The following is a 25,751-nucleotide window of genomic DNA, read 5'->3' on the forward strand; positions in this document are numbered from 1 at the left end:
AAGAAGACCTTTTGCAAAATTCTGATAGCTATATTTGTCATGAAACGTGCTTTCATCAACCATTAAGGTGGGTTGTACACTAGGAATGAGGTCTAGTTCAGATATTCGTAACTTTTTTTGTAAACATGGCTTGAATGATAGGGAAATATTTAATATATTTTTTATAATTCAGATTTGTACAATTTATAAAAGGACAGAAGGCCAAAAATATATTTTAAAGCAAAGGGAAAAAAACATGGTAAAACAGAAAGGCCTTTACTTTGTCAGTAGTTCCCATAACGAAAAATAATTTCCCTTTTCAGAAAAACTAAAACTTTCCTTCCTGAAAAACATATTGACTATAACAATGCATGGTTAAATGGTAAATTGAAGAAGGATACTTCATATCCACTTTCAGGTTACAATTAGCAGCATGAAGATGTGATCTCTTTGTGTTACAGCATAAATTTAGGGCCAAAGAAATAAATTGAATAAAATGTATAATGAAATATCTCTGTTATATCAATAGCATCCACTACAACAGAAACTGAAAACGCAGTTGTGTCGAGATCCAGAAGTATCTAATTCTGTTAAATGACACTTTTATGTTCATACTTTCTGAACACAAGCTTGGTTTGTATCCACTTAAACAATTGTTTTAAGATAGTCAAGACAAAACAAGAACATGAAAGTACAGCAGTTGAGTACCGGTATACAAATATAAGAGGCAAAGTTGAGAGAAAGAGCGTGCAAGGGTAAACATCTCATTGGCACTGTGTCACTGTTCCAAAAATCACTGTCAAGATGATCACAACGTAATGTTATGTACTTGACTGAGGTTTAAACCAAAATATCCATTTTGGTTTGTGTCAACTGCTGTTAATCTCCAGTTCTTGCCTAAATTACCAACATTGTGGAGTGTATTCCTCTCCTTGTATGCTATCCCCCTTTGCTTATAGAAAACCTGAACAGGAAAAGCACAGCCTATGTGGTAGAGGACTAAGGAGTAAGAAAGGCAACAACACTCACCTATGCAGAGACTGATGTGCAAATGTTATCTAATATCTTTCTTTGGCTAAAAAAACTACTTCACCATCAAGTAAAGTACACAAGCATACACTGAAGGAAATGTCTGTGCTACTGCTTATACACATTGTTACATACGGTCAGATGAGTGATTATATCTGTACTGACATCAAGACTTCAGTACAGCGATCCATATCCAGTTTAGATGTATGATACTGTGGCGTAAACGTGACACATTTGACGCACTACTGCCAACCAGTGGACAAATCAAATACATTCAAATTTTTCATCAATAAATAAGCAAAAGTTGCACATTCAAGTGCACATTCCTCCAGGTTAAATTAGTCATTATTAGACTGGAACAACTTCTTAACACATCTCATTTCTGATTAACTTGTTCCTGTCTCTTCAAAAAAAAACTGTTTCATGTCACAGCTTTACCTGAATGGACAATAAACTTGTAAGCTACACAACCACTGTCATAATGTACAGATGTAGATAATGTACACACCATTACAGCAGAATCATCATAAAGTTAGGCCTAATGTAAAACTACATTTCCATACCTCTTACCACAGGACAGCTTATCTTTCCCTGACTTTCAGATCCGCCTCTCAGTTGCCTGGGAGCCAAACCACAAATCATGCTAATGACAACGTTGTATTGGCAAGAGCTGTAACCAGCCAGCCAGCAACCAGGAAACTCCCATAATGAAGAGTCGTTCACATTGCAGTAAATGTGTGACATCCTTCTACAGCTAGTCGTTCAGACAAAGAAAGAGTAGATAACACACAGACATTGGCTCATCTAATAGGCATTGGACCCCAAACTTACACCACAGAAAGGACACACAATTACCTGAAATATACAACGATACCCCATGACAGAACTCTTAAGTGCTACTCTTAAATGCTACTTTTGTTAAAACATCAAGATATAGTAAGCATTACATTTTGGAAAATAAGAATTCTAATGTCTGGTTATTAAACAATAGACAAGACATTGACCTTCGACATCAGTTTCATAACTGATATGAGGTAAAGGTGATTAAGCCTGGGTCAGGTCCCATTTCTCTATGACACTGCTGGGTGCCTAAGGCAGATTGGCCAGTGTGATCTCTACTGCCATTGGCAGAGGCTGGGTAGATTACATAATCAAGTTGTGGCATTGGCCAACAACACTGTCAGGGAACACAGAATTTCTTCAAGCCACCCCCCCTGAGCAGGAAATGCCATTGCCCCTTGTATCCATGGGGACAGTTGCAGTGGTGGTTGTGTGAAGCCAAACCACAGGCTGGGCAGTTGAGAAATATGTTTCTCAGAGAGGTGGAGTCACAAAGGCCAAACCTCCCCGGAGCAAGGACACTGGAGGTGGATAGTAGGCTGGGACCCTCAGCACAGTAGAGCTATGGGTCTGAGGAACGACGGTAAGCTGTATGTAGCTGGGGGGATGAAGGACTGGGCTAGTTGAGGTGGAGAACCTGCTTCATAAACTCGTAGGTGGTGAAGGCCACAGCCTGAGAGGGCACACATCGGATGTAGTTGAGAGACAAGCCTCGGTAAAGACCCTTCTTGACCCCATATTGCTGGTGCACATACTTAAGAGTCTTGATCAGAGTGCTGTTATGGAAGACAGAGAGAAAAAAGTTATTTTTGTGCAACCTCAAAATATATTTGGGAGCATTTGTGCCAGTGCAAATAATCATTATGGCGCAACATGAACAGAGGATCTTAAACTGTTCCCAACTAAGAAGTGTTGGATTTCAAAGTAAGGGGGTGCCACTCACCGACATTTCTCTGAGTCAGGAAGCACTGTTCCTAACTGCATCCTCCTCCTGGCAACGTCAAGAGGGTAACTAGAAGTAGAGGGTATAGTGAGATTTACTGTTGAACTTCAAATTCAAGTCACTTGATCAATGCCTGAACTTACGATATGGTTTGAGCGATGGCCCCGGCCACGCCTCCACACAGAAGGTTGATGTGGGTCTTCAGCACCAAGACCTCAGGATTGTCTGAAGATGGCCGGCCCAGTAGCTCTGGGAAGTGGGCCAGACCCAGGCTCTTTAGAGTTCCAAATGTAAAGAACGAAAAGCCTGAACAACAACAACAAAAAAAGAAGCAGGGGGAAATAAGAGAGAAATAATCACCTTTGACTTCTGTACACTAGTTCTACGCCTGTATCCCCCGATTGCTGACTCACCTGCGTATGGAGCCATGCCTATGAGGGTGGGGATCAAACCCCTGTAGAACCCAGGGATGCCCCCTTCCTGCCATTGGACAAAAGACCACACATTACATCCAGACATAATGTGTTTTCGCAAAGACATGTAATCTAGAGGTGACATAGTCTGCCTCTAGTCATGTTGGTACCTTCAGGTATATGGTCTGAAAGGCGTTGCCAATGCCCGTATAGCGGTGATGTCCTTTCACCTGGAACGCTAGCCTGGCGCGGATCACATCGAGAGGGTAGGTGCAGATCACTGCGGTCATACCTGTGACAAACACACACAAGAAAGAGCACAGAGGACACAAAACATAAAATAACTGATTTACTCACATCTAATGAATTTAGCATACATTTTGTCCAACACGACGTACAAACAATGCATGTATAAAGTACAGCAGAAGATCAAGGATCAGAAGTGTATTTCTACAGTAGGGATGAAATGGTTACCGGTTTTAACGATAAACTATGGTTACATTCCAGATGGTTAATATTACTGTTCCAAAATTGTATCATCTTTAAATCTGTTTGATTACCGCAAAATACTAATTCAAGCTAAATACTGTCCAACATCAACCAAAGTTAGCAACAGTAGGGTAGACAGGTATGTAAAGCTGGGTGTCCACCTGCCCTCACCTCTCATATGCTAAAATATGGAGTCTACTTGATGAGTCTCACACCTCATTGTGTAACTTCCTGTAGCTTTACCTGAATAAATAAAGGTCAAAAAAGCATTGCTAGTCATGTGTTGAAAAGTGCTATTGGTTGTTCTTGGGTATAAATTGAATTATTCTGTGGATTCTTAATCTCCTGAGGGCTTCACCTCAGCTCTGGCTTCTCCTATCCCTTCCTCACCTCTTACATTTACATTTAGTCATTTAGCAGACGCTCTTATCCAGAGCGACTTACAGTAAGTACAGGGACATTCTCCCCGAGGCAAGTTGGGTGAAGTGCCTTGCCCAAGGACACAACGTCATTTCTCACGGCCGGGAATCAAACCAGCAACCTTCTGATTACTAGCCCCGACTCCCTAACCGCTCAGCCATCTGACCCCCCTTACTCTTCCTTTTCTCTTTGATTTACAATAATCCTGGTACAGTAGGTAAGATTTAACATCTTCATTCTGTAATAGAGCTTGACCGATAAAGGATTTTTAAGGGCGATACCGATACAAATATTTGGTGATTTAAAAATCAGATATTTCGATATAAAAAAATATTTTTAAAATGCTGAAACGCGTAACAAAACAAACTGATTTCCCTAACAGTAGTTATTTGTAGTTTACATTTAGTCACTTTGAGCAGAAGTTCTTATCCAGAGCCACTAAGTACAGGGACATACCCCGAGGCAAGTAGGGGTGCCTTAAGTGCCTTCCCAAGGACACAACGTCATTTGACATGCCCGGAAATCGAACCAGCAACCTTCTGATTAATAGCCCGATTCCCTAACTGCTCAGCCATCTGACTCCTGCTATTATTTCCTCACTAAAATAATATGTTAATGCAGTTTCTGATAAATAAAATGTATAAAAATACAAACTTAATATATGAAACTTAAAGTCCTTTGAACAAAAACACAAAAAAACAAAAACAAACATTAATACTCATTATAAATGCCGATACCGATAGTTTGAAAAATGCCCAATATCGGCCGATACTATTGGCCTGCCGATAAATCGGTCGGGCTCTATTCTGTAACATGTTTGCCTGTAATTTATTTCATTTATTTGTAATGTTATTAAATATCTATTTCATTCAACCTGACTTTGACCATTCTTGCTCTGATTTAACCCATAGAGTCAAACAACTGTAATTCTATTGGTATTGGCATTATTTGATTAACGTTTATACACTGTTCGGTTTCCCCTCTTCCTTTACACCTAGGGGAATAGTTTTGGTTGTTTGGCCAATATTAAACCCCCTACAGTTACGCAAACCATTTCTCCACAGCTGAACGTTGGCACAAGGTAACAACAAACTATTGAATAGAAAGTTCAGAAAGCCTGTTTTGGCCAGTGTTGCATAAAACACTTTCTCTGGATGGCACTGGAATTTTCAGATCCACCTCTCTTTTTTTGTGACTTTTTTTACTGCTTTTGCAACCTTGGATAGAAGGTTGGCACCATCAGGAGACATATTCTACAAAATATGTATTCTTCAATCTTCACAATAATGTATTTGTTTTTGAAAAATCAAGTAGAATCATGTGGTTGAAAATCCCATAGGAATCTGAACATTCTATTCATAAAAGTGCACATATCTCTCACAAAAATACATGCATACAGGATGTTAGGCCAGCAGAAACCCTACTCTTTATGAAGAAGTAAATAGACATACAATCAATGCTGTTCATTGATTTGTAAAAAAACAAAACAATGTTTTGTTATTTTAATGTCAACACCTGCACATTGAATTTGTTTACATATGGTTGTATTGTTCTTGCATGCACATTGCTTTACTTGTGTTGCTTTTATATGCACATCAGATTTATTTAGCCTACTTAACCCTCGTGCTGCCTTCGGGTCACATGACCCAAAGGTTCATAACGAACCATCGTTGTGTTTACCCAATTTTACCCAATACAAAAACAAATAAAAATAATTTTATTTTAACCATTCCAATGTGGGAGGTCTGAGACAGCCCGACAGTTAAAAGAAAATGCTTGAAAAGGTTGTGTTCATTTATGGCAGGGCTATGGCCACACGGTGCCATCTTTAATGTTAATGTTCCAATTCCAATGTTTATGCACACACAAAAAGTGCACAATGCTGCAAAATGTATTTGTTGTTTGATGGTTTTCCACATGCATTTTGGTGAAATTATTTCAGTGAGTTTATCAGTAGTTTTTGGACTTTTCCAGCATTACGTCGATAACACTGATAACCGTGATCATTTTGGTCACTCACTATCATTGTGATATAACATTTTCATACCCTTTCAACCATATTTTACAGTATTTTGGTTGTCAAGAGTCAAGGAACAGTCTGTGTTTACTAGCCACATCACAAAGTAACGACATCTCAGTTACTAGGTGCCATATATGAATGATCTACAACTATTGTAGATCAAGTTATAAGTATCAACATCGGTGTCACTGTGTTATGATTAAACAAAATCCCCATAGTGTAAGGACCATAAAGTTGATAAGTTACGTTTTCCCTGTCAAGCTAGGGTGTGGCAAGTTAGTACTGTGAGAATCATATCAGGGAAGCACCAAAGTGAACAACAGTTTATCAGTGTGAGAAAGATTACCTGCCATGGATCCTGCCATGAGCCGGTGGATGTGTCCAGAGATCCCCAACTGTTTACTGAGCCACTGGAAACAACAGGTAATACATCAGCTATTAGTAGACAAAGAGCGAAGGTCATTTGCCATCTTGACCAATGTATGGTCTTTATATGTGCTATGAAGCAATTTAGCATAACACATCAATCTTCTTGATAAAGCTGCAATAGGTAACATAAAATCAATTCAAATGTGAGAACCAGAGGCCCCAATTCTTGTCTGTTGTTCTGCACTTTCCTCCTTTGCCTCATTGACTAACACAACATGTGTGTAGGACACCCAAGTCATAGTTAAGTGCCACTTAACCAAAAGAGAAATGCTATTTGAAAATGGAAGATTTACCTTTTTGTAGTTGTCAAAGGCCATAAACTGAATGGCTCCATAGGGGAATATCCTAACCATCATAGCTCCATTGCCTTTGTACAGGCCCAGGTAGCCCTCTTTTTTTGGCACAGCTCGGAGTGTAGCGACCACTCCTGATAGAGGAAAATATAGATCAGTTTCTTTCGCAGATCAGTCAGTAATCTCGTATTGACAGGGATTTATAGTCTTCCTTACCAAGGTCTTTATAGTGGGGGTTATGAGCCTGTAGTAAAATCTTGACTCTGTCCAGGGGAGCAATAGTCGATTTGGCACAGCATCCTGCAACCCCTACACAAATCAGGCAGTTACAGAAATTATATGAGCAGAGCTGATATGACCATAGCAGCAACTTAAAAATGTAAAGCAGGTCTCACCTCCAGCTACAAAGGAGCGGACCCAGTAGTAGTCTCTCTGAGCAGAGTTAGGGATCTGAGGCCGACCAGGTGTGGACACTGCTGCCTCCGTTGCCATTCTCTTGATTCAGTGATCAAATTTACCTACATCTGTGTCTACACAGCAAAATATGAGGAAGAAAATGGGGATACCTAGTTAAAGTTATCTGATGATTATTGGTTTTAGCAGCTGCTAATGCTAAGTTAGGGTAGGATTAGCAGCAAGTTGCACAGAGCGCAGTCCTTACAACATCTCATGCAGCTTCGGCTGAAAGGGCAATGATATGCTGTGCTTATGTCACAGACATGTTCACTAAACATCACAACTCGAAAAGCAAATATCCAGGCTACTTTAACAAACAGATTGTCTTTCTGGTGGCTGTGTCGTGATCATTCAGTCTGTGGCAGAGCAAGATGTTGATGCAGCTGATGTCAGACAATTGCTAGATTTGATAGACAGCTGATTGTACCAGATAGCTTAACGCGAGAACAACCTTCAGATAATTGATACATTCGCTAAATTTGATCTAATTCATATTATCGAAGTCCTAATAGCCATCTTACCAAATGCAAGGTCAACAACTGTTTTGCAACGAAACCGTGACTGGTTAGCTAGCTAGCTAGCTAGCTGAGCTAGCAGTCTGTGACAGCTCGGTCGCTTCCTGCATCTCCAAGCATGTAAACAAATAGGGTGGCCACCGGCAGCAAGTTAAATTCTCGCTATTTCGGTGGGTTATCTTGCCCGTTATCTACAGAAAGAATCAGAAAAACAAAGGTTTAAAGTGGGCTAATGTACCACATGCGTTTCATGATTCCAAACCACTTTCGTGTCCTTCATAATCCGAGTCCAACAGTCGCACAATAATGACGTGACGAATGACTGCTGTAGTGACGTCACTCCTGCTGTTAACCTGATCATAGATATACCTGATTACGTAGGATCCGTTTTTTTTTTATCAGATTGGGCGAATGTGGGCTGATTCGGAACTGATTCAGAACAAAATAATGAGGGCAAATTCTCACCGGCATTCACCTTCTGAAATATATTCAGATTATTTTGCATCAATAAAGGACTACGCACTAAGGACCTTTTGGGGTAGCGCAGCCAATGTTTTATTGACAGTTAATTAACATTTTAGTCTAAACATAGGGTATATTGAGCATTGCTTGTATACAAATATGTTGTTAAGCATTGATTGTTTCCAAACATATTTTGGCAAGGTTTAAGATATATAGTTTTGGAAATATGGACTCTATTCGACGATTGAAAATCCATTTCAGGTTTTTCGTGTGACACATCGCAGCCGACAACTTGGCTCGAGACCGTAGGTCGGGTCTGGGTAGAGGGAGCAGACTATGGAGAGTGGGTTGCTGCCCTGAATGGATTGACATAAGAGGGATTTACCTTTGGATGGCTGTTGCACTGCAAATGTCTATAGGCGTGTGTAACAGTATTACGATTTGATTTATAACGAAATGTTGGATTGTGACAAATGAATTCGTGTTGTCACCTACTAACTCGCTGTATTTGCCGCGGAAGGGAACCAGTAAGAATCAGCATTTTCTCAGAGGAGTGGAGTATTATTAGGAGTTCAGACCTTGCAACTGTCTTTCTGGTATGTGAAAAATGTTAGCTGACTTTTAAATAAACTCGTTAATAATACGATACAAACCGAAAATCACACATTTCCGGATTGCATTTAAAGCCACCCCATGCCACGAGTGTCGGCTCCCTTTGGTATTACGGTCAAGTGCAAAGAGTAGGCCCTAATAGTCAGCGAATGCTTATTACATTGTCATTATTCGCCTGTCGAAATGTATCGTTGGCTATAGGCTATTAGCTAACAGAGTAATCGACCTCCTGTCATTATGTCTACACCCTTGGCTTAAGTTAAGAGTTGGGGTAGACATTAATATTTAATAGTGTTCACAACCCAATTTAATTTGGCGAAACATAAAAACATACAACAAAAAAAAGCGTTTCTTAACATTAGCCTACCTGTTGCCGAAGGATTTGACATAACAGGTTGTTGTTTTTTAGTTAGGTGTTTTGTGTTGGTTGAGTTTACTTTACTAGGTTACCTAAATGAAACGGCCCAAAGCCAATCCCTTCCCTTAAAGAAACATGTTGCCTATAGCTGTCTGTACTGAGGAAAAGAAGAAGGAAGTACATATTGTCTGTATCAGCAATTTTACATGCGATATTAATCTAGTTCCCATATATACCAATATCATATTTTAATTGTCATAATTACATAGTTTTTAATTAAAATTATCCTTCTAATAGGTAGCTCCAGATCCTTGTACAGCTGTTTCAGTATGAGGAGCCAACTCTGGCGGTGTTGGACTAGATCTTGAAAAGGAACAGAGAATAAGGAAGAAGAGAGCAAGAAAAGTGAATGCTGTGTACTAAGATTTTAAGAAAATAATTTCACTGGTTCCCATGCCCGCGGCTTCTCAGCATCACTCCCATACCCTTAGCGATGCCTCCTACTCCCAAGCCCCCTAAGAGACAGACACCACAGAGGAAGAAGGATCACAAGGTGGTTGCTACCACTGGCAAGAGGCAAACAAGCAATTCAAATAAACCTAGTGGTAGAGCCAGTGAAAGGCTTCAAAAAACAACAGAGGAGCCCCAGAGGTCCATTGCCAGGACCCAACTCAATCCAGCCAGAAGCCCACGGGGTAGAGGTGTCAGTGGGCCATCCAGGGGGTCCGCCAGCAGCGTCAACTATGCCCTAGGTGTAACAGGATCGGTGAGACTTAGACGGCAGTGTAATACACCTGACCATCTTGGTGTGTTTGAATACCCCTTAGGGCGTAGGAAGTCCCCACGAGGCACAGGTATTTCTTTTGTAACCCACTACCCACCCAAACCTAACAGGGGATGCAGAACAACCAGGGGTAGGGCAGGACGGGAAGCTGGGGCACAGAGAGCAAAGACCAGGCAAGAGCCTGGAGATGATCATAGAGTTGATGCCGGTAAGGTTGATCCCAATGAGGAGTTAATCAGCCTTAGTGCAGGCAACCCTGGCACTTTGTCTTCCAAGCTCAGTAGCCTTCATCCGGCTGATCAAGAGAGGACAGAAGTTAATGCTCCTGTCAATATCAACACACTGCAAGTGTCTGTCACCCATAATGGAGACACAGCTAGTGATGAGCGACTGGTGGCAAACCATGTCAGCCAAGCAGAGGTAGAAAACTCAAGCGACGGGTTTGAGCTTAAAGATCCAGAAAGTGAGTTGGAAGTAGTCTGCCAGAATCCTAGGAACAACTCTTCTGAGCTCAGTGATAAACCCAGTGTAGATCATGAGAAGATCTCCAATGACCAAGGTGCTAACGACCATAACTTGGGGGATGACCATAGTGACTCTGCCAGTGATGTTAAGCAGGAGTCAGTGGTTCTTCCGGGCGACGGCTGCTTATTTAACCTGGGACATGACCCAAGAGAACTGAAGGAACAAGTCAATCATGAGGAGGAACTCGGAGAGGAAAAAGTGGAAGAGGAAAGACTCAAATCAGAAAGAAGAGGGGAAAGAGTAATAAAGAGTATTGGCAAAAAGTCAGGACAGCAAGAAGATGAAGGGAGAGAAGAAAAGCAAGAGAAAGCAGAAAAAAGTGAGGCAGAACAAAAACAGGGGGAAAGAGAAATGTTCACCAATCCTAAAGACTCCTATTCCTCTACGTCTATGTCTGAGCCTCCAGACCAGTCTCTGTCAAGGAATGTTCGAATGATAGAGTTTTCTGTCAAAGCCTTACCTGTCTTTGACCCAGCTACCTCAGATCCTACCAAAGCCTTGCCTACAGCAGAGTCACATGACCACAATAAATCAATTCAGCCCCACCAGGGAGCCACATTTTGTGATGCAGTGTCTCTCTCAGCCTTTCATGAAGACTCACAGACCAGCCTCAAACTTGTGCTTCATGGGATTCCAAATGCCTCCTCTACCATTGAGTCCACCCAGCCTCTGTGTTTAAACCCAGATAACCCGGCACAGCCCCAGAACCAGAATGATGAGAGCCCTTTTCCTCAGGAGAATGGACAGCCTCTCAGACCAGTGGAAGAAGAGACCAAAGACAACAGGGCATCTCCACAGACTTCCAATCCCTCCAATCCCAAGAACCAGAAAGAATCCTTTTCGTCATCAGGCCTCTACCCAAACACACAGGTGTTCTCTGCTGCCTCTGAGCCAAACACTGACATTTATACCACTGTTTTGGTGACAGACCAGGGTACAGTGCCAAAGATCCTCACTTTTCCTGTGGAGAGCAGGCTTTCTTTCTCTTGCAGCTCAGAGAGCACGCAGTCCTCCCTTTCTTTTGATACTGAGTCAGAGCCAGGGTTTGGGGACCCTGGCCCCCCCAGTTGGGGTGCTGGAGGACAAGAGGGGGCCCTGCCACTCCATTGGCCCGCCCGGAAGCCTCAGAGAAAAGACAGAAAGAAAAGGAGCCGGTGTGGGACCTGTGAGCCCTGCCTGAGGAAGATGAACTGTGGTCAGTGCAGCTGCTGCCTAAACCGTGTGACCGGCCACCAGATCTGTAAGCTGAGGAAATGTATGGAACTACGCAAGAGGAGAACCTCGTCACTACTCTCTCCTTCGTCTACACAGGTGAGGCATTTCACAGCAATACATGAAGATACTGATTCATTTTGGGGGACCAAATAGGGTTTTGCACTAGCAAGAACTGTGTAGGATACTTGATACATTTAATTCGACAGGACAAGAATAATTGACCAGACAAGGGTGTTGAATGTGTCATGTTAGGGTTGCTAATGTCTCTGCTTCACACACCAGGTGGATGCTTAGTGCTTGAGGAGACCCAATAGTTGAAACAGATGCTTTCAATCTAATTTGTCTCAGCATTTCCTCTCAAACTTAATAGGCTATTGTGTAGAGCTTTGTATTATTTTTTTGTACTTCTCTTTTTCATACCTTGGAATGTATGGCTACTTGAGTCTGCGTAAACATTGGACTGTATGAATGCATACATAGTACCTGTGCAGAATCTGTGTGAGGATGCCCTCTGTCATGAGGGAAAGCAATGTCACATGAGCTGGCAGCAGAGTAGCACGTGGCCGCAGTGTGTGTGTACGTGTATGTATGTGTGTTTGTGGGTATGTGTGTGTTTGTGTGTGTGTGGTCGAGCGCATGCCTGTGTTTGCATTCCAGAGCAGGGGGAAATCTAATCAGATGAGCTGCACATTGTCATAGTATTTGTGTATAACACACACCATCATTGTCTTGAGACAAATTAACTCAAGACCCTCATTGCTCTCTTACACCTGAGCCTCTGCATGGCGTTGTGATCGGTAAACAGAATTTCTGTGTTTTACTTGGGTTTTGGTAATAGATAGTGTGAGTTGGTGGGGGGGCTGTCTGTGTGCGTGCATACGTGTGTGTATGTGTGTGTGTGCAGGTATTATTGTGCTTCTGCAGCAGATAAGGTCCAATTACGTAACCCTCAGTATTAACAGTGCAGTGACCTGTCTGCGCTATTTCCGACATGCAGACAGTGATTCAAGACAGGGTTGAGAGGAATGTTATGTTTGACTGAGATTTGGATAAACTTCATTTGGAATGCTGATGACTAAAATGTAGGTCAGTCTTATGTCTGCTGCAGTCAGACATTTGTGCTCTATTTCAAGAGTCACATTGAGCGGACAGTGGGTGATATCTGGACTGTGCTACCTGGAGGCCTAGTCTGTGTAAGTGTGACAATATGTGGTCATGACTTCTGTTTGCTCTTACTCTCTCTCTTACACTCTCGCTGTTACACTCTCTCTTTCATTCCCTTACTCTCTCTCTTTCTGTCTTTCTCTCTTTAAGGTTGGGGAAGTAGATTGAAATAATATGAAGGAATGGCTGGGTCAATTATAAATAAAGCAACACATTGTTGCATGGCTAGTCCAGTGGCCTAACAAGGGTTTGCAGGCAGTTAAAGCCCGAGAGCCTGAGACATTGCACTGAAAGAACAATGTTACGCCTTTAGCTCACTGTTCATGGTCTTTCGTATGGGATACTGGTATGTATGAGGGGCCATGTAGGCCATAATCCAAACTCACCTCTCACACACACCATTGAAGACCCTTTGCCTCTCACAAACACTTCTGAAATACAATCACATTCACCACTGAACACCTCTCATGTGTAGTAGTGAAAATGCAACCCCACACAATGACAACTGAAAACCTCTCATACTCATGAGTGAGAACCTCTCTTATAGGGAGTCAGATGGCTGAGTGGTTAAGGAGTCGGGCTATTAATCAGAAGGTTGTTGGTTCGATTCTGGCCGTGCCAAAATGACGTTGTGTCCTTGGGCAAGGCACTTCACCCTACTTGCCTCGGGGAGAATGTCCCTGTACTTACTGTAAGTCGCTCTGGATAAGAGCGTTTGCTAAATGACTAAATGTAAATGTTATACCACAGTGAACACTTCTCACACTCACAACTGAAAATGTAACCTCTCACACTCACAACTGAAAATGAACACTCTCACATGCAAAACTGAAAATGAACCCTCTCACACGCACAACTGAAAATGAATCCTCTCACATGCACAACTGAAAATGTAACCTCTCACACACACAACTGAAAATGTAACTTCTCACATGATCAACTGAAAATGTAACCTCTCACATACACAACTGAAAATGTAACCTCTCACATGCACAACTGAAAATGAACCCTCTCACATGCACAACTGAAAATGTAACTTCTCACATGCACAACTGAAAATGAACCCTCTCACATGCACAACTGAAAATGTAACCTCTCACACTCACAACTGAAAATGTAACCTCTCACATGCACAACTGAAAATGTAACCTCTCACATGCACAACTGAAAATGAACCCTCTCACATGCACAACTGAAAATGTAACCTCTCACATGCACAACTGAAAATGAACCCTCTCACATGCACAACTGAAAATGTAACCTCTTATCCAGAGCGACTTACAGTACGTACAGGGACATTCCCCCGAGGCAAGTAGGGTGAAGTGCCTTTCCCAAGGACACAACATAATTTTGCACGACCGGGAATCGAACCAGCAACCTTCTGATTAATAGCCCGATTCCCTTCCGCTCACCCATAAACTAAACATATTTACTGGTTTATTTTCATATTACAAAAGTTAAAGTGTCACAATTTCAAAACTTTTATCACTGAATATGCATAATGTGTCAGCAATGTAGGCTTGTTAAGGCATGTTGTTTGACATTTTGTAATTAATTGCATAGAATTCATATCCTTTGTCATTAATTACAATTGTGATACACATTTTAGCTTCATATATTAGGCTTAAAAGCCTACAATTTAAGATATACATTTCCACATTTTATGATGCTTATGTTTGCAATTTAAGTTTATTTTAATGTACATTTAACAATACTAACATGTCAGCCCTGTAAATTGATTTCCTGAGGGTTGGCTGACTACCCCAATGAAAATGATGAGTAGTAGGGAATCAAACGGCTGAGCGGTGAGGGAGTCGGGCTAGTAATCTGAAGGTTGCCAGTTTGATTCCCAGGCGTGCCAAATGACGTTGTGTCCTCGTTCCCTACTTGCCTCGGGGGGAATGTCCCTGTACTTACTGTCAGTCACTCTGGATAAGAGCGTCTGCTAAATGACTAAATGTAAATGAAGTATAGTGACAAAGGGGTTGGGGGAGGAGTTAAACAGCTATTTATCCCACCCATTACCTGACTGTGGCAAGTGTGAAGAAGTCTTTCAAGGGGATTTTCTCTGCTAGTTGATTTAAGATGTACAAAGCTGCACTATTTCAATGTATGACAAATAGTTTGAAAGTTTACAATCTGAACTTTCAGAATCTGTAAAAAAATGAAAAATTACCTCAACCTATTTGAGGATAAAAATACAATACTGTCACATATTGTATTATACCTTCTATAAAGAGTGAAAAAATACTATACATATTGAATTTTCAGTTGTATGTGTGAGAGGTTACATTTTCTGTTGTGAGTGTGAGAGGTTACATATTCAGTTGTGTGTGAGAGGTTCTAAATAATGAGTATGAGAGGTTTTCAGTTGTCATTGTGTGAGGTTGCAGTATACATGAGAGGTGTTCAGTAGTGAATGTGAGTATATTTCAGTAGTGTTTGTGAGAGGCAAAGGTTTTTCAACGGTATGTCTGAGAGATGGCCTACACGACCCCTCATATACTGGGGTTGTAATCACCCTCGTTACAGTGGTGCTGTGACCAGGATCATCGGTCCTGGTAATCTGTGAATGCTGTGGATTTTAAGGAGAAGGTCAAAGGAGGGTGCGTGTTGCATGGCTAGTCTGGGAGCCTAGCAAAGGCTTGCAGGCAACTGAAGGACAAGCAGGAAGCACAAACCTCCCCGAGATGTTAGGACCACCACTTACTCACTGATATAGCGGCGTTGCTTGTACAGCTCACTGTGTTTGTGCGTGGTCTTGCACGTGGGATGTTGGGGTTCTAAATTCCCTCTTTACAAAAATAATGAGGCTTTGCGAGTGCATTATATCACAAATCTTGTGGAATTTCCATGTGAGGGAGTGTGTTTGTGGTTATGTGTGTTTTTGGTGTGCACAACATGCTAACCTCAAGCTGTATTGTTCATCTCCAAATGAGGCTTGTAGTTATACAGTACAGGTGGAGTCAGTTTTACTCCATAGAGCACTGATCTGTGTTTGTTTACAAGTTTCATGCTTTGTGTGTGTATGTTCATGTGTGCATGTGCATGCATATGTGTTTAAGTGCTTGTGTAAATATTAACAAATGGAAGTCTCGACCAAACAGCCAACTCCCAGGACATCAAGTGACACAAGGTGGATTTGAAAGTTGTTATTCCTTGACTGATCTACTTTATTCCTATCATACTACATCTTGGATAATACGTATCTTATTGCTATAAATCAATACATAAGTTATGGATTTCGGCTTAGCCATGCAGTTGGAAAATGTATGTGTGTTAAATGATTCTTGCGTGGTTTGCTTTCCATGGCAGTAAGGCTTTCATTTTTACACGTCTGGTTTTGATCAGGTCTGAGAGCCCCTCCCTTCACCATGCAACACCTTCTGGGGGACAAGGCTGAGATTGGGCCCTGAAACACACTCACACATTTGTATGGCTACTCTTGTGGGGACCTGTAATTCAGTCCCTTTTAAAATCCTGTTTTCCCTTACTCGTACCTTCACCCTAAACCTAGCCCCTAAACCAACAATTATCCCTACTTTCTATGCCCATCCCTTCATGGTATTCTTACCCTAACACTAATGTAAACCTAAACTAAAACTCCCTAAAAATTGCACTTCTGAGGACCAAAAGAATATCCTCAAAAGTTGGTCTTCAGTTAATAGTTAAACACACCCACACACATGCTTGCACACAAAAACACATACATAACTGATAGGAGAACGCCATGCATTATGTGAAACATTGGTTTCTTATCGGTGTAAGGAATGACTAAGGAGGCACAAGGACAACTCAAGCAGGTATGTACCTGAGTTGTGTAAAATATGGTAATTTAACTAACCACACATCAATTTAAAATTTGTAAATTGTTTTGAAATTTTAAGATGAATGAAATAAAAAACTGTAACTGAACACAATATTGCTCATAAAGAAGTATGTATCCCATGTGATAGGCCATATCTTTGGTTTTGGGGAAGTTGTATTCTACTTCTGGTCAGCTCACAGTTGGCTAATACAAAGCTAATTTGTGATTAAGTTTGAATTTTATAAAACGTACACGGCACTATAGGCTATGGTATAGTGCCAAAAGTAAATTTTTGAAATTCAACCTTATACTTTATACCAACTCTTGTGTAAAAGAGGTAAGTGCGCAAAATCCTAAATTGGAAACATGGTGGTGAAGCTATTGAAGTCATGTGACCGTGGAGTAGTTTGTTTATAGCCGTTAGCTTTTTACTTCTGCCAATTGCATATACGCTTAAAAATCATAACAGTTCATTTGTGAAGATGATCTTGCTGAAAAAAACGTATCAGTATCATGAACATTTGTTTGCCACAGAGCTTATTTTCTGAAATAATCCGAAATCGAATGGAAAAATCGGGTTGAGTTTTTGTCGAGGGAACCAGTCGGGTTTGCCAGTAAAAATACGTTATCCCTGCAAAACTATACAGAATTTAGGGTTAGGGTTACTGCACATTAAATTAAAGTTGATGAATTATTGTTATGATATGAGAAACAAAGGCACAAAATATGAAAGATAGAGGGTGAATAGGCTACATGAAGAATAGGCCTACATGGAGAAAGGTGAAAGGTGCTGCTGGACGTTAACATGCTTTGAAACTTAAATACTTAAAAAATATGTGAAAATTAATTAATATGCAGATGAGTCATCTGTCACAATTAGTTTGCTAGTCGTCATTCTCTGGCCTCATTCAGCTACTGCAGTTATCCCAGACTTCCCTTCTCATGGGCTCTTTGCAGCAGATCGGTCCAGCTGAGATAACAAGCGTGTCAGAAAACGGCCACGGATGGGGAGAACACGAGCTGTGCTAGGGAGGGAAGATGTCCCCTAATACTTGGTGGCTGCTGTTTGCATTGGCACAGCTGGTGTACAACACAAACAGAGCAAAGCAGATAGTGGCAAACCTGTGTGTGAGCGCAAATGCATCAGAGGGCATTATCAAGCCAGAAAAAACATAGCTATTGCATAGGATTTGAAAATGATGCCAAATAATCTTGTTGGAATTCAAGTTTATAGGTTTAAGAGTTTCCATATTGTGTGCGCTTAGCTAAGCCACAATTTTAATTTCTTTATTATCATAGGTTCTTAAACATCTTATCTGTTTCCTTCTTCCACTTGGCAGACACCAAGATTGACGACTGGCTGTGATGGTCTGGTTACCATGGCTACCTCCATTGTCTGGGTTTGACCTTTGACCTGTCTGAATGGCCAAGTCTATCCAATAGAGCATTGCAAGGTTTCTAATAGGGATTAACCAACATAACATGAGAGTAGGTAGTACAGTATTAACCTTCTCAACAATAATATATATGTAATATCCATATGTTTTATTTCTCTAAAACATCGTCTGAAGGGTCTATTTTAAGGAATTCAACTACTGCATTATAATATTACAATATTCTGGCTTCAGTCTCAGTGAACTCTTTGTTTCCTCTGTTTGTGGTCTGTCTCCCCCTAATGCATGTCAGGATATCCTGGACAAATAACAGAAACCTTCTTATGACCCCCTCCCCCCCTTCAGTCCCCCTCCCACCTTCTTCCACTGTCGTCTTTGACCTAACTTGATGATTGCTCTAAAAAGCTATATAGTGAACTCAAGTCAGCCATGTTTGTGCCAGATCTAATCTGTGTCTGAAGGTTTTATTGTCAGTTTCAAGAGACAAACTAGTATTTACACCACTGAAAGTTTAACAACAATCACATTGGGAACAATTATGTTTTTTAGCCCATCATATATTACTAGTGCACAGTGCCCATGATGCAGTCGGTGATTAAGATGCCAGTGAAACACACAAATACAGATTACTTGAACTATAGACACTAGTGTGCAGTGCACGTGATAGATTCGGTGGCACACACACAGATTCCTGGAAATATATATAGGGCACAATGCCCGCAATGATGTAGGCAACACACAGATTTCTGGAATTATAGATAGATAGTGCAGTGCCTGTGATGCAGCTGGTGTATATGGTCTATACTGAAAGTATCCACTTTCTATTGTCGTTCTGTTAGCTACCCAGCATTTCATACATAAAGGAAACCCTTTGAAAGCAGCTGATTCAATGTTATACTAGCAGTCAGCACTGCAAATTAGCTAATAACCTTCCAGTTATCTAGCCTGGCTCTGCCCTCCTACGTACTTCCGCTCAATTTTCATTTTGCTTCTGTACAAATGAAATGTACAAGAGTCTGGTTAGGACCAGGCTACCAGTTATCTAGCCTATCAACTGAAATAAACCATCCACTTTAAATATAGTATTTTTCTTAGTTAGCTTGCCAGTATTTCATCAGTAAAAGTGTTGGATTTTCTGTATCCAGTATTTTCTGTATCCTGTATTTTCTGGGGGGTCAGATGGCTGAGCAGTGAGGGAATCGGGCTATTAATCAGAAGGTTGCCAGTTCGATTCCCGGCCGTGCAAAATGACGCTGTGTCCTTGGGCAAGGCACTTCACCCTACTTGCCTCGGGGGGGAATGTCCCTGTACTTACTGTAAGTCGCTCTGGATAACAGCGACTAAATGTAAATGTAAATGTATCACACTAACATAAATAACAGGGCTGGCCCTAGGGTTTTGTGGGCCCTAAACAAAAATAGTGTATGGGGCTCTACAGGTGGGTACGTTCGCTTCACGATGGCTGGACGTCTGTTACCTAGCTACTGCTCCTGGCAGTTGACAAACGGAAACAGCAGAGTGCTGTGCGCAGCGCGCATCATCCTCTCAACACCCACACAATTTAAAATCCTTCATCCTTGTTCCAAAATTAAGTTTAATACATTTAGAAAAACATACAAAAGGACGGGCGGGGGCCCCCAAACCAATCGCGGGGCCCTAAACAAATGTTTAGTTTGTTTATTGGGTCGGGCCGGGTGGCGGTGGCGGGATTTTGGGCTACTTCTAAACCTCACTGCGGCCGCCGCATTTACATTTACATTTATTCATTTAGTAGACACTTTTATCCAAAGCGACTTCCAAGATAGAGCTTTACAAAAGTGCATAGGTCACTGATCATAACAACGAGCTAGCCCCAAACATTGCGGGTAGCCAAAACATGAAGCATAGGTTACATTGTGAAAAAAACTAATAAGTGCCAAAGGGAAGAACCATAAGAGCATGTAGTTAAACAAGTTACAATTAAGCAACACAAACCTCAAAAAGTGCAAGGGTGTACCTGTAGAAAAGCAATCAACAGTACATTATTTCTCAGCGAGTACAAGCATTTTAAATCAGTTACAACTAACCTACAAGAGCAACAAGTCTCTCAATAGTAGTCATTGTGATCCTGCAGTTAACTAGCATCAGGTCCAGCAAATCATTCCTAAGTACCGTTGTACTCCTGGAACAAGTGCGTCTTGAGCCTTTTCTTGAAGGTGGGGAGACAGTCAGTGACTCTGATGGAGGTGGGGAGTTGATTCCACCATTCAGGGGGGCAGGACAGGAGAAGAGCTTGTGTTGCAACCGGGCGCTCTTGAGGATTGGGACCACCAGACGGTTGTCAGAAGAAGACCGTGGGTGGCGGGTGGGGTGTAAGGCTGGAGGATCACCAATCGCTAGCGTTCCCCTTACCCAACTCCTTCACCACTAACAGAGCTAGCTGGAAAATCGAGCTTTTCTCAAACCCTGTGGGGAGGAGGGCCACAACATCATGGCCACCAAGAAAACTCAGCAAAGATTGTTCGTGCTCTGGCTTTAATTTCTGTATATTCGGCAGCGTTGCCACAACGGACCAAATGGCTTCGCTCGCATCTTTCTCCTCCGCCATTATGGAACTACAACTCAAACTAGCGCACAACATAAACGTCATCGTTCTCAGCCACTCCCTCTGTTCGCTGATTGGACCTGTAAAAAGTTGATTTGAAAAGTCAGACTAATATGCCGAAAGCCCAGACGTACAGAAGCAAAATGAAAATTGAGCGGAAGTACGTAGGAGGGCAAAGTAAGCAGGGCTAGCACTAGTTAGCTAGCTACGTACTTTGCATCATTAGTTAGGAAGTTTTAGACGTTTTATTCTCACCAATATAGCCAGAAAGAAAGAGTAAATAGGCTAATCATCTGAAAAATATTTTCAGAGAAGGAGCAATCTGGCTCACTAGCTAGATTAGCCAAAAATGTGAAACTCAAAGATCAATTGAGAGAGTGCTAGCGGTAAGAGTTCATAACCTACACATACTTCCTTAAGTAATGTCTCATCTCACTTTCATAAAGTAATGTGTCTCTGTTCGGTGGTGATAGGAAGTGGCATGATTACATTATTTTTTGTAATGAACCAATGAAACGTGAGAATCGCAGAAAACAAGGAAAATATGAATCCCCTTGTCATTTTTTAATTTTAACTATGGAGGCACCGATTGGATAAATGTGTCACTTTTTGTACACCCAAAAAATATTGGGCTGGTTTTCAGGCATTTTGGGCTGGTTTTGAGCACTCCTTGGGCTTAAAAATCTTGCTGGACCTGGAAATACTGTCTTAGTGCAGTCAGAGAATGTCTAATATGGGGAGAACTGGCACTCTCGGGAAAATTCCGGCTTCTGAACTGGTTGCAGTTCCACTCTGGTTCCATATAAGGGCGCTCACCAGTGAGTGCAGAATGAATGGAGGTCTATGGAGCTATACCCGTCAAAATCCACTTTTCTCAGGATATAATTTTTTGTCTAGTAATTTGAATGTTGCATTCGAAAGAGGAGGCAAAGAAAATACACACTGCTGGGTGCAGATTTTTTTTAAGTTGCTTTTTTGTTCTAAAAAGCCTTTTAAAATGCATAGTAAACACAAATACTCGTTCATTCAACTTTCGACCTATAGGCTAATCCATGTTGAATTTGCAAAAACTACAATCAAATATGAGATTTATCAATGACAAATTAGGCGAAAGACACTAATTTAGACGTCTAGCTCCGTAGACTCCCATTCATTTTGCACTCATTGCCTCATGCCGGCGATCACCCCCAGTGGAACTCTGGTGGAACTGCAACCAAATTCGGTATAATGGGGCTTAATAGGGAGTGGACAGGCTAGGCTCTCCGTAGACGGGCTCTGGTGCAGTTCAGTCAACTCAACATGGCCAAACATTTAGAGCGAAGAGAACAAAACTGGCAGCGGATTATTTTTTTGAAATGTAGAAATGCTTATCCAAACAACGTCAATTGCGGAACTGCACTGCATTATAAAAACAGAGTGCCCAGTTATCAAACGTGGGATACTCTACTCCATCTGTGCAATTCTGATTATGAGGGTGCGGAAGATTGCTTGCGATGTTTTGGTAGATTGATTACGACATTTGCGTTAAAGTTACGTGCAGTAATGTTATGCCGTGAATGGGGCTGTTGGAAGGCTCTACCGCGGTTGACACGGTATAGTCAAAATCTATAAACCATATCTTGTTCCCTACAGAGAACCTATATAATAAATTTTTATCAACATAACATAAGCAATGGATAACGTAGGAAGCAACAGACAAATGAAGGCTACACAATCATTTGCATGAATGTCGGCTACCACAGCTTTGGCAATTTGACTAGAATAGATGATGTGGAGGTTGAACAAGTACTTCCGAGATGACAGAGAATTTCAATTGTGATCTGTGAAATATAGAACTGAGAACTGTCATCACCAGCTGCATCACGGGAACTGCACTATCTATAATTCCAGAAATCTGTGTGTGTCACCGACATCATCGCGGGCATTGTGCACTCTCTATCATTCCAGGAATCTGTGTGTGTGTGCCACCAATTTTATCACGGGCACTATGCACTGTCTATACATGTAGTTCAAGTAATCTGTATTTGTGTGTTTCACTGACATTTTAATCACCGTCTGCATCACAGGCACTGTGCACTAGTTCTAAAAATGCACGAACACAGAGATTCTTGGCATTATTAGAGAGATTCTATGTAAAATAAAATAGTGATATGTTCTGGACAATTGACAAGACAATAAAAAGGGAGTGTTTAGACAACAGATACAGGCTAGTACAGCGATTTTATTCGGTGACCATGTCCCCTAGTTAAAACATGTGGGCAGACTGGCTCGTGCTCAAGGACAAGTACAAACACACTGACAAGGATGATTGTGTATGGAGGGGGGCGGGGGCGTGCAGAAGGAGGCGGAGAGGTACAGGAGTGAGTGCAGGACTTGAGCAGCTTGAAAGATCACGTTATTAGGACCAAGTTCAAAGTATCTTGTCAGACCTTGAGAAGTGCTTTACTGACTTTGCATCCACCGAACATGTTGCAAGATATTAGTGTTTTCCATTTGGTGCAGGTATCGATGTGGATTGCATTGACCCCAAAGTAGTATCACTCTTCTACGTGGACAACTCTACCGTGGAAAGTGATATTCCAATACTTCAAAATGACATTGACTTAAAATCCAGAGCCACACCTGGCATGAATGGAGAGTTCTGGAACAAAAGTATCCCAACCTCAGTGCTTTTATCTTGAAAGCACTTTTTGGATCAACCTATTTCTGTGAATCGTTTTTTTTCTCTTGGTTCAAATTGTCCAAATTGGGTACACATGACTGTAGTGGCTCTAGAGTTTAGAATTAAAGGTGCTGTAAAGCAAATTCCATGATTTGCTTCTCAGTACATTATATACGTGTGAAATGAGTTGCTGAAACCATGTGCAAAGCACAAAAACTTTGTCGCACTGAAATGTGGAGTTAGACCGTTGAACAGTTTCTCTGCCGTTTTCAGCTCAGGTTTTGTATAGGCAGGGCAAAACCCAAACTATCTACGTCACAGCCACCTATCTACGTCAGATCACAGACGGTTTATATAACCTGCATTCTGTTACTCAGCTGGTACGATGCAAAGACAAAGTAATTAACATATAAAACACTCAGAGAATGCAGGTAGGTCTGTAATGATATCGCAATTGATTTAGCTAGTTGTTGCTGTTGTTGCTAAATTCAATAAATTAGAGGGGGCGGAGCTTCAGCTCCTTCAGACGACACTCCCCCCCAGTATCAAGCAGAGAAGACTGCTGATTTTCTTACGATTTCAAAGCCTAATTTAACTTGTGTGTTTTTTTTTTCATTCGAATTTGGATGGGTAGTTAACAACACACTCTTCTGTGGTGTGATGAACTCATTTTCAGTTCTGCTTTACAGCCACTTTAAAAACATCTTCAATCTCTGCATTTGATCCATTCATCCATAGATTGAAAACCCAGTTTACTAACTATTTTAGTTTTAAAAAGGGCAGTAGTAAGGCAGGGGTAGTCAGTAGTAACTAGAGCTGCAGGTCCTGGGAGAGCAGGAGCAGAGTATCTTTTCTAAGATTCAAACCTCAATGCTTTGGATGCGGCCCATAATACATACAGCAAATTTATGTGGCTGGGTGTGAGCCCAGGGGTGGACACTTACAACAAGCAGGAAAGGGGCGGTAACAAACAGACTCTCCTATGCTCATGTAAACACAGGTCTTGGATCAGCTACAGTGACTCAAAACCTTGGTTGTTAGCTGGTAATGGCAGCATAACAGGTGAGTTTGGACCAGTTCTTGCTGTCAGAGCATCCAACTGATTTGAGACACAAGAGATGCAACCGAACTGATGTCCTACCACACTTCCGTTTTCTAGACGCTCTGAGGGTCAGCATGTGCTTCTCTAGCAGCCTTTGGGTCTCCTTGACTTGAACCACCGATATACTGTAGAACTAGTTTATGATCCTTGATCTTCCAATGTACTTTCTGTGTGCGCTATACATCATTTGGATAAAAGCTCTAAATGAATAACATGCAATAGAACAAGTTTTGTACCACCTGTTTGAGAGAATAGAAAGGGATGCCCCCATAAAACCTGCCTGTGCGGACACTAGCCTTCTATAGGAAGCTCAGAAAAATCACATTTGCCATTTATTTTTCATTATCTGCTTCTGATAAAAATGTATGTGATCATTTTTCTAATTTGAATGTGAATACATTTACTCTTATTCATATGAGATTCATCTCTTCTCTATTGATTCTCTCATCTCCTCTTCCCACTCACTGTTTGTTTCAGTTATGTATTTTCTAATTTCTACCACTGTTCTTTTTTCCAAACTCTTCCCACCTTCCAGTACCTCTTATTTTGCCATCTCTATTTTCCCTCTCTTTCTGATAAGATGCTGTATGACTTAGGATGGCACACAATTGAAGTAGCCATTTTCCTGTAAGAGGGCGGTCAGCTCCTAAGCTGTGGTATGGTACACAGAGTGTGTGTGCGTGCACATGCGTGTACATGCACATGTGTCAATCTTTGTAGTTGAGTGTGTATTCCTGTGGGTGTATCTTAAGTGACAATCATAGTTGAAGCACTTAGTTTACTTATCTCAATGTAACTAATGGCTCTATCACTGTAGCCGCATTACCTAACCAAGGCTTCTCAGAAAGGGGCGAGGCCTCAGTCTCAGCCCTGTGTGGAAGACTGACAAGGGATTGTTTGGTGCTGACCATTCAGCACAGTTGGGCCTGGGCTATATTTAGAAACTCTGGAGTTTTGGCGAGGTGATGTGAGGTATTCCCGTTCTGTGTGGAGCCGTGTGTGAGTTACGTAACAGTTGTTGTTTAGGGGGCATGAGTAGGCTTGCTCTCAGTTTGAAAATTAAGCGGAAGGGGAGGCAATGGCAAGCCATTTTAACATTTATTGGCTGGACTGGATATTAATGACAGAAATGTAATTTCACCTGTTAAAAACTCAAATTCAAGATATCTCTCATCATATTTTGACTAGTTTTTAATTTAAAATCTTTTACATTTTGACTGTCCGTTTTACACCCAAAATCTGTGTTTAACATTTT

The 25,751-nt window shown here is 41.4% G+C and overlaps 2 protein-coding genes across 2 annotated transcripts in view; one reads left to right on the forward strand and one right to left on the reverse strand.

The window, feature by feature from the left end:
- Positions 1-538: 538 nt before the first annotated feature.
- On the reverse strand, positions 539-8,079 carry slc25a16 (solute carrier family 25 member 16). The gene is made up of 10 exons (XM_067236996.1): positions 7,833-8,079; positions 7,251-7,385; positions 7,072-7,164; positions 6,856-6,989; positions 6,480-6,543; positions 3,375-3,496; positions 3,205-3,271; positions 2,935-3,097; positions 2,792-2,860; positions 539-2,624 (listed from the first exon to the last, which is right to left on the reverse strand). The coding sequence occupies exons 2-10, from the start codon at positions 7,345-7,347 to the stop codon at positions 2,468-2,470; spliced, it is 966 nt and encodes a 321-aa protein (XP_067093097.1). The 5' UTR covers positions 7,348-7,385; positions 7,833-8,079; the 3' UTR covers positions 539-2,467.
- Positions 8,080-8,628: 549 nt separating this feature from the next.
- The window catches only part of tet1 (tet methylcytosine dioxygenase 1), a 35,090-nt gene continuing 17,967 nt past the window's right edge, over positions 8,629-25,751 (forward strand). The window contains exons 1-2 of the mRNA XM_067236319.1: positions 8,629-8,884; positions 9,556-11,878. Coding sequence (XP_067092420.1) covers positions 9,752-11,878 — 2,127 coding nt within the window. The 5' untranslated portion in view covers positions 8,629-8,884; positions 9,556-9,751. The remainder of the gene's footprint in view (positions 8,885-9,555; positions 11,879-25,751) is intronic.

The sequence above is a fragment of the Osmerus mordax genome, chromosome 5, assembly GCF_038355195.1.
Source record: "Osmerus mordax isolate fOsmMor3 chromosome 5, fOsmMor3.pri, whole genome shotgun sequence".
Taxonomy (NCBI): Eukaryota; Metazoa; Chordata; class Actinopteri; order Osmeriformes; family Osmeridae; genus Osmerus; species Osmerus mordax.

What these genes read in the sequence shown, in the direction of transcription:
- slc25a16 (XM_067236996.1), bottom strand. Translation starts at nt 7,347, where the DNA reads ATGGCAACGGAGGCAGCAGTGTCCACACCTGGTCGGCCTCAGATCCCT. An exon ending in CCCCCACTATAAAGACCTTG is followed by an intron (nt 6,990 to 7,071) that starts GTAAGGAAGACT and finishes TTCCTCTATCAG; the next exon opens with GAGTGGTCGCTACACTCCGA. An exon ending in AGGCATGGCTCCATACGCAG is followed by an intron (nt 3,098 to 3,204) that starts GTGAGTCAGCAA and finishes GTTGTTGTTCAG; the next exon opens with GCTTTTCGTTCTTTACATTT.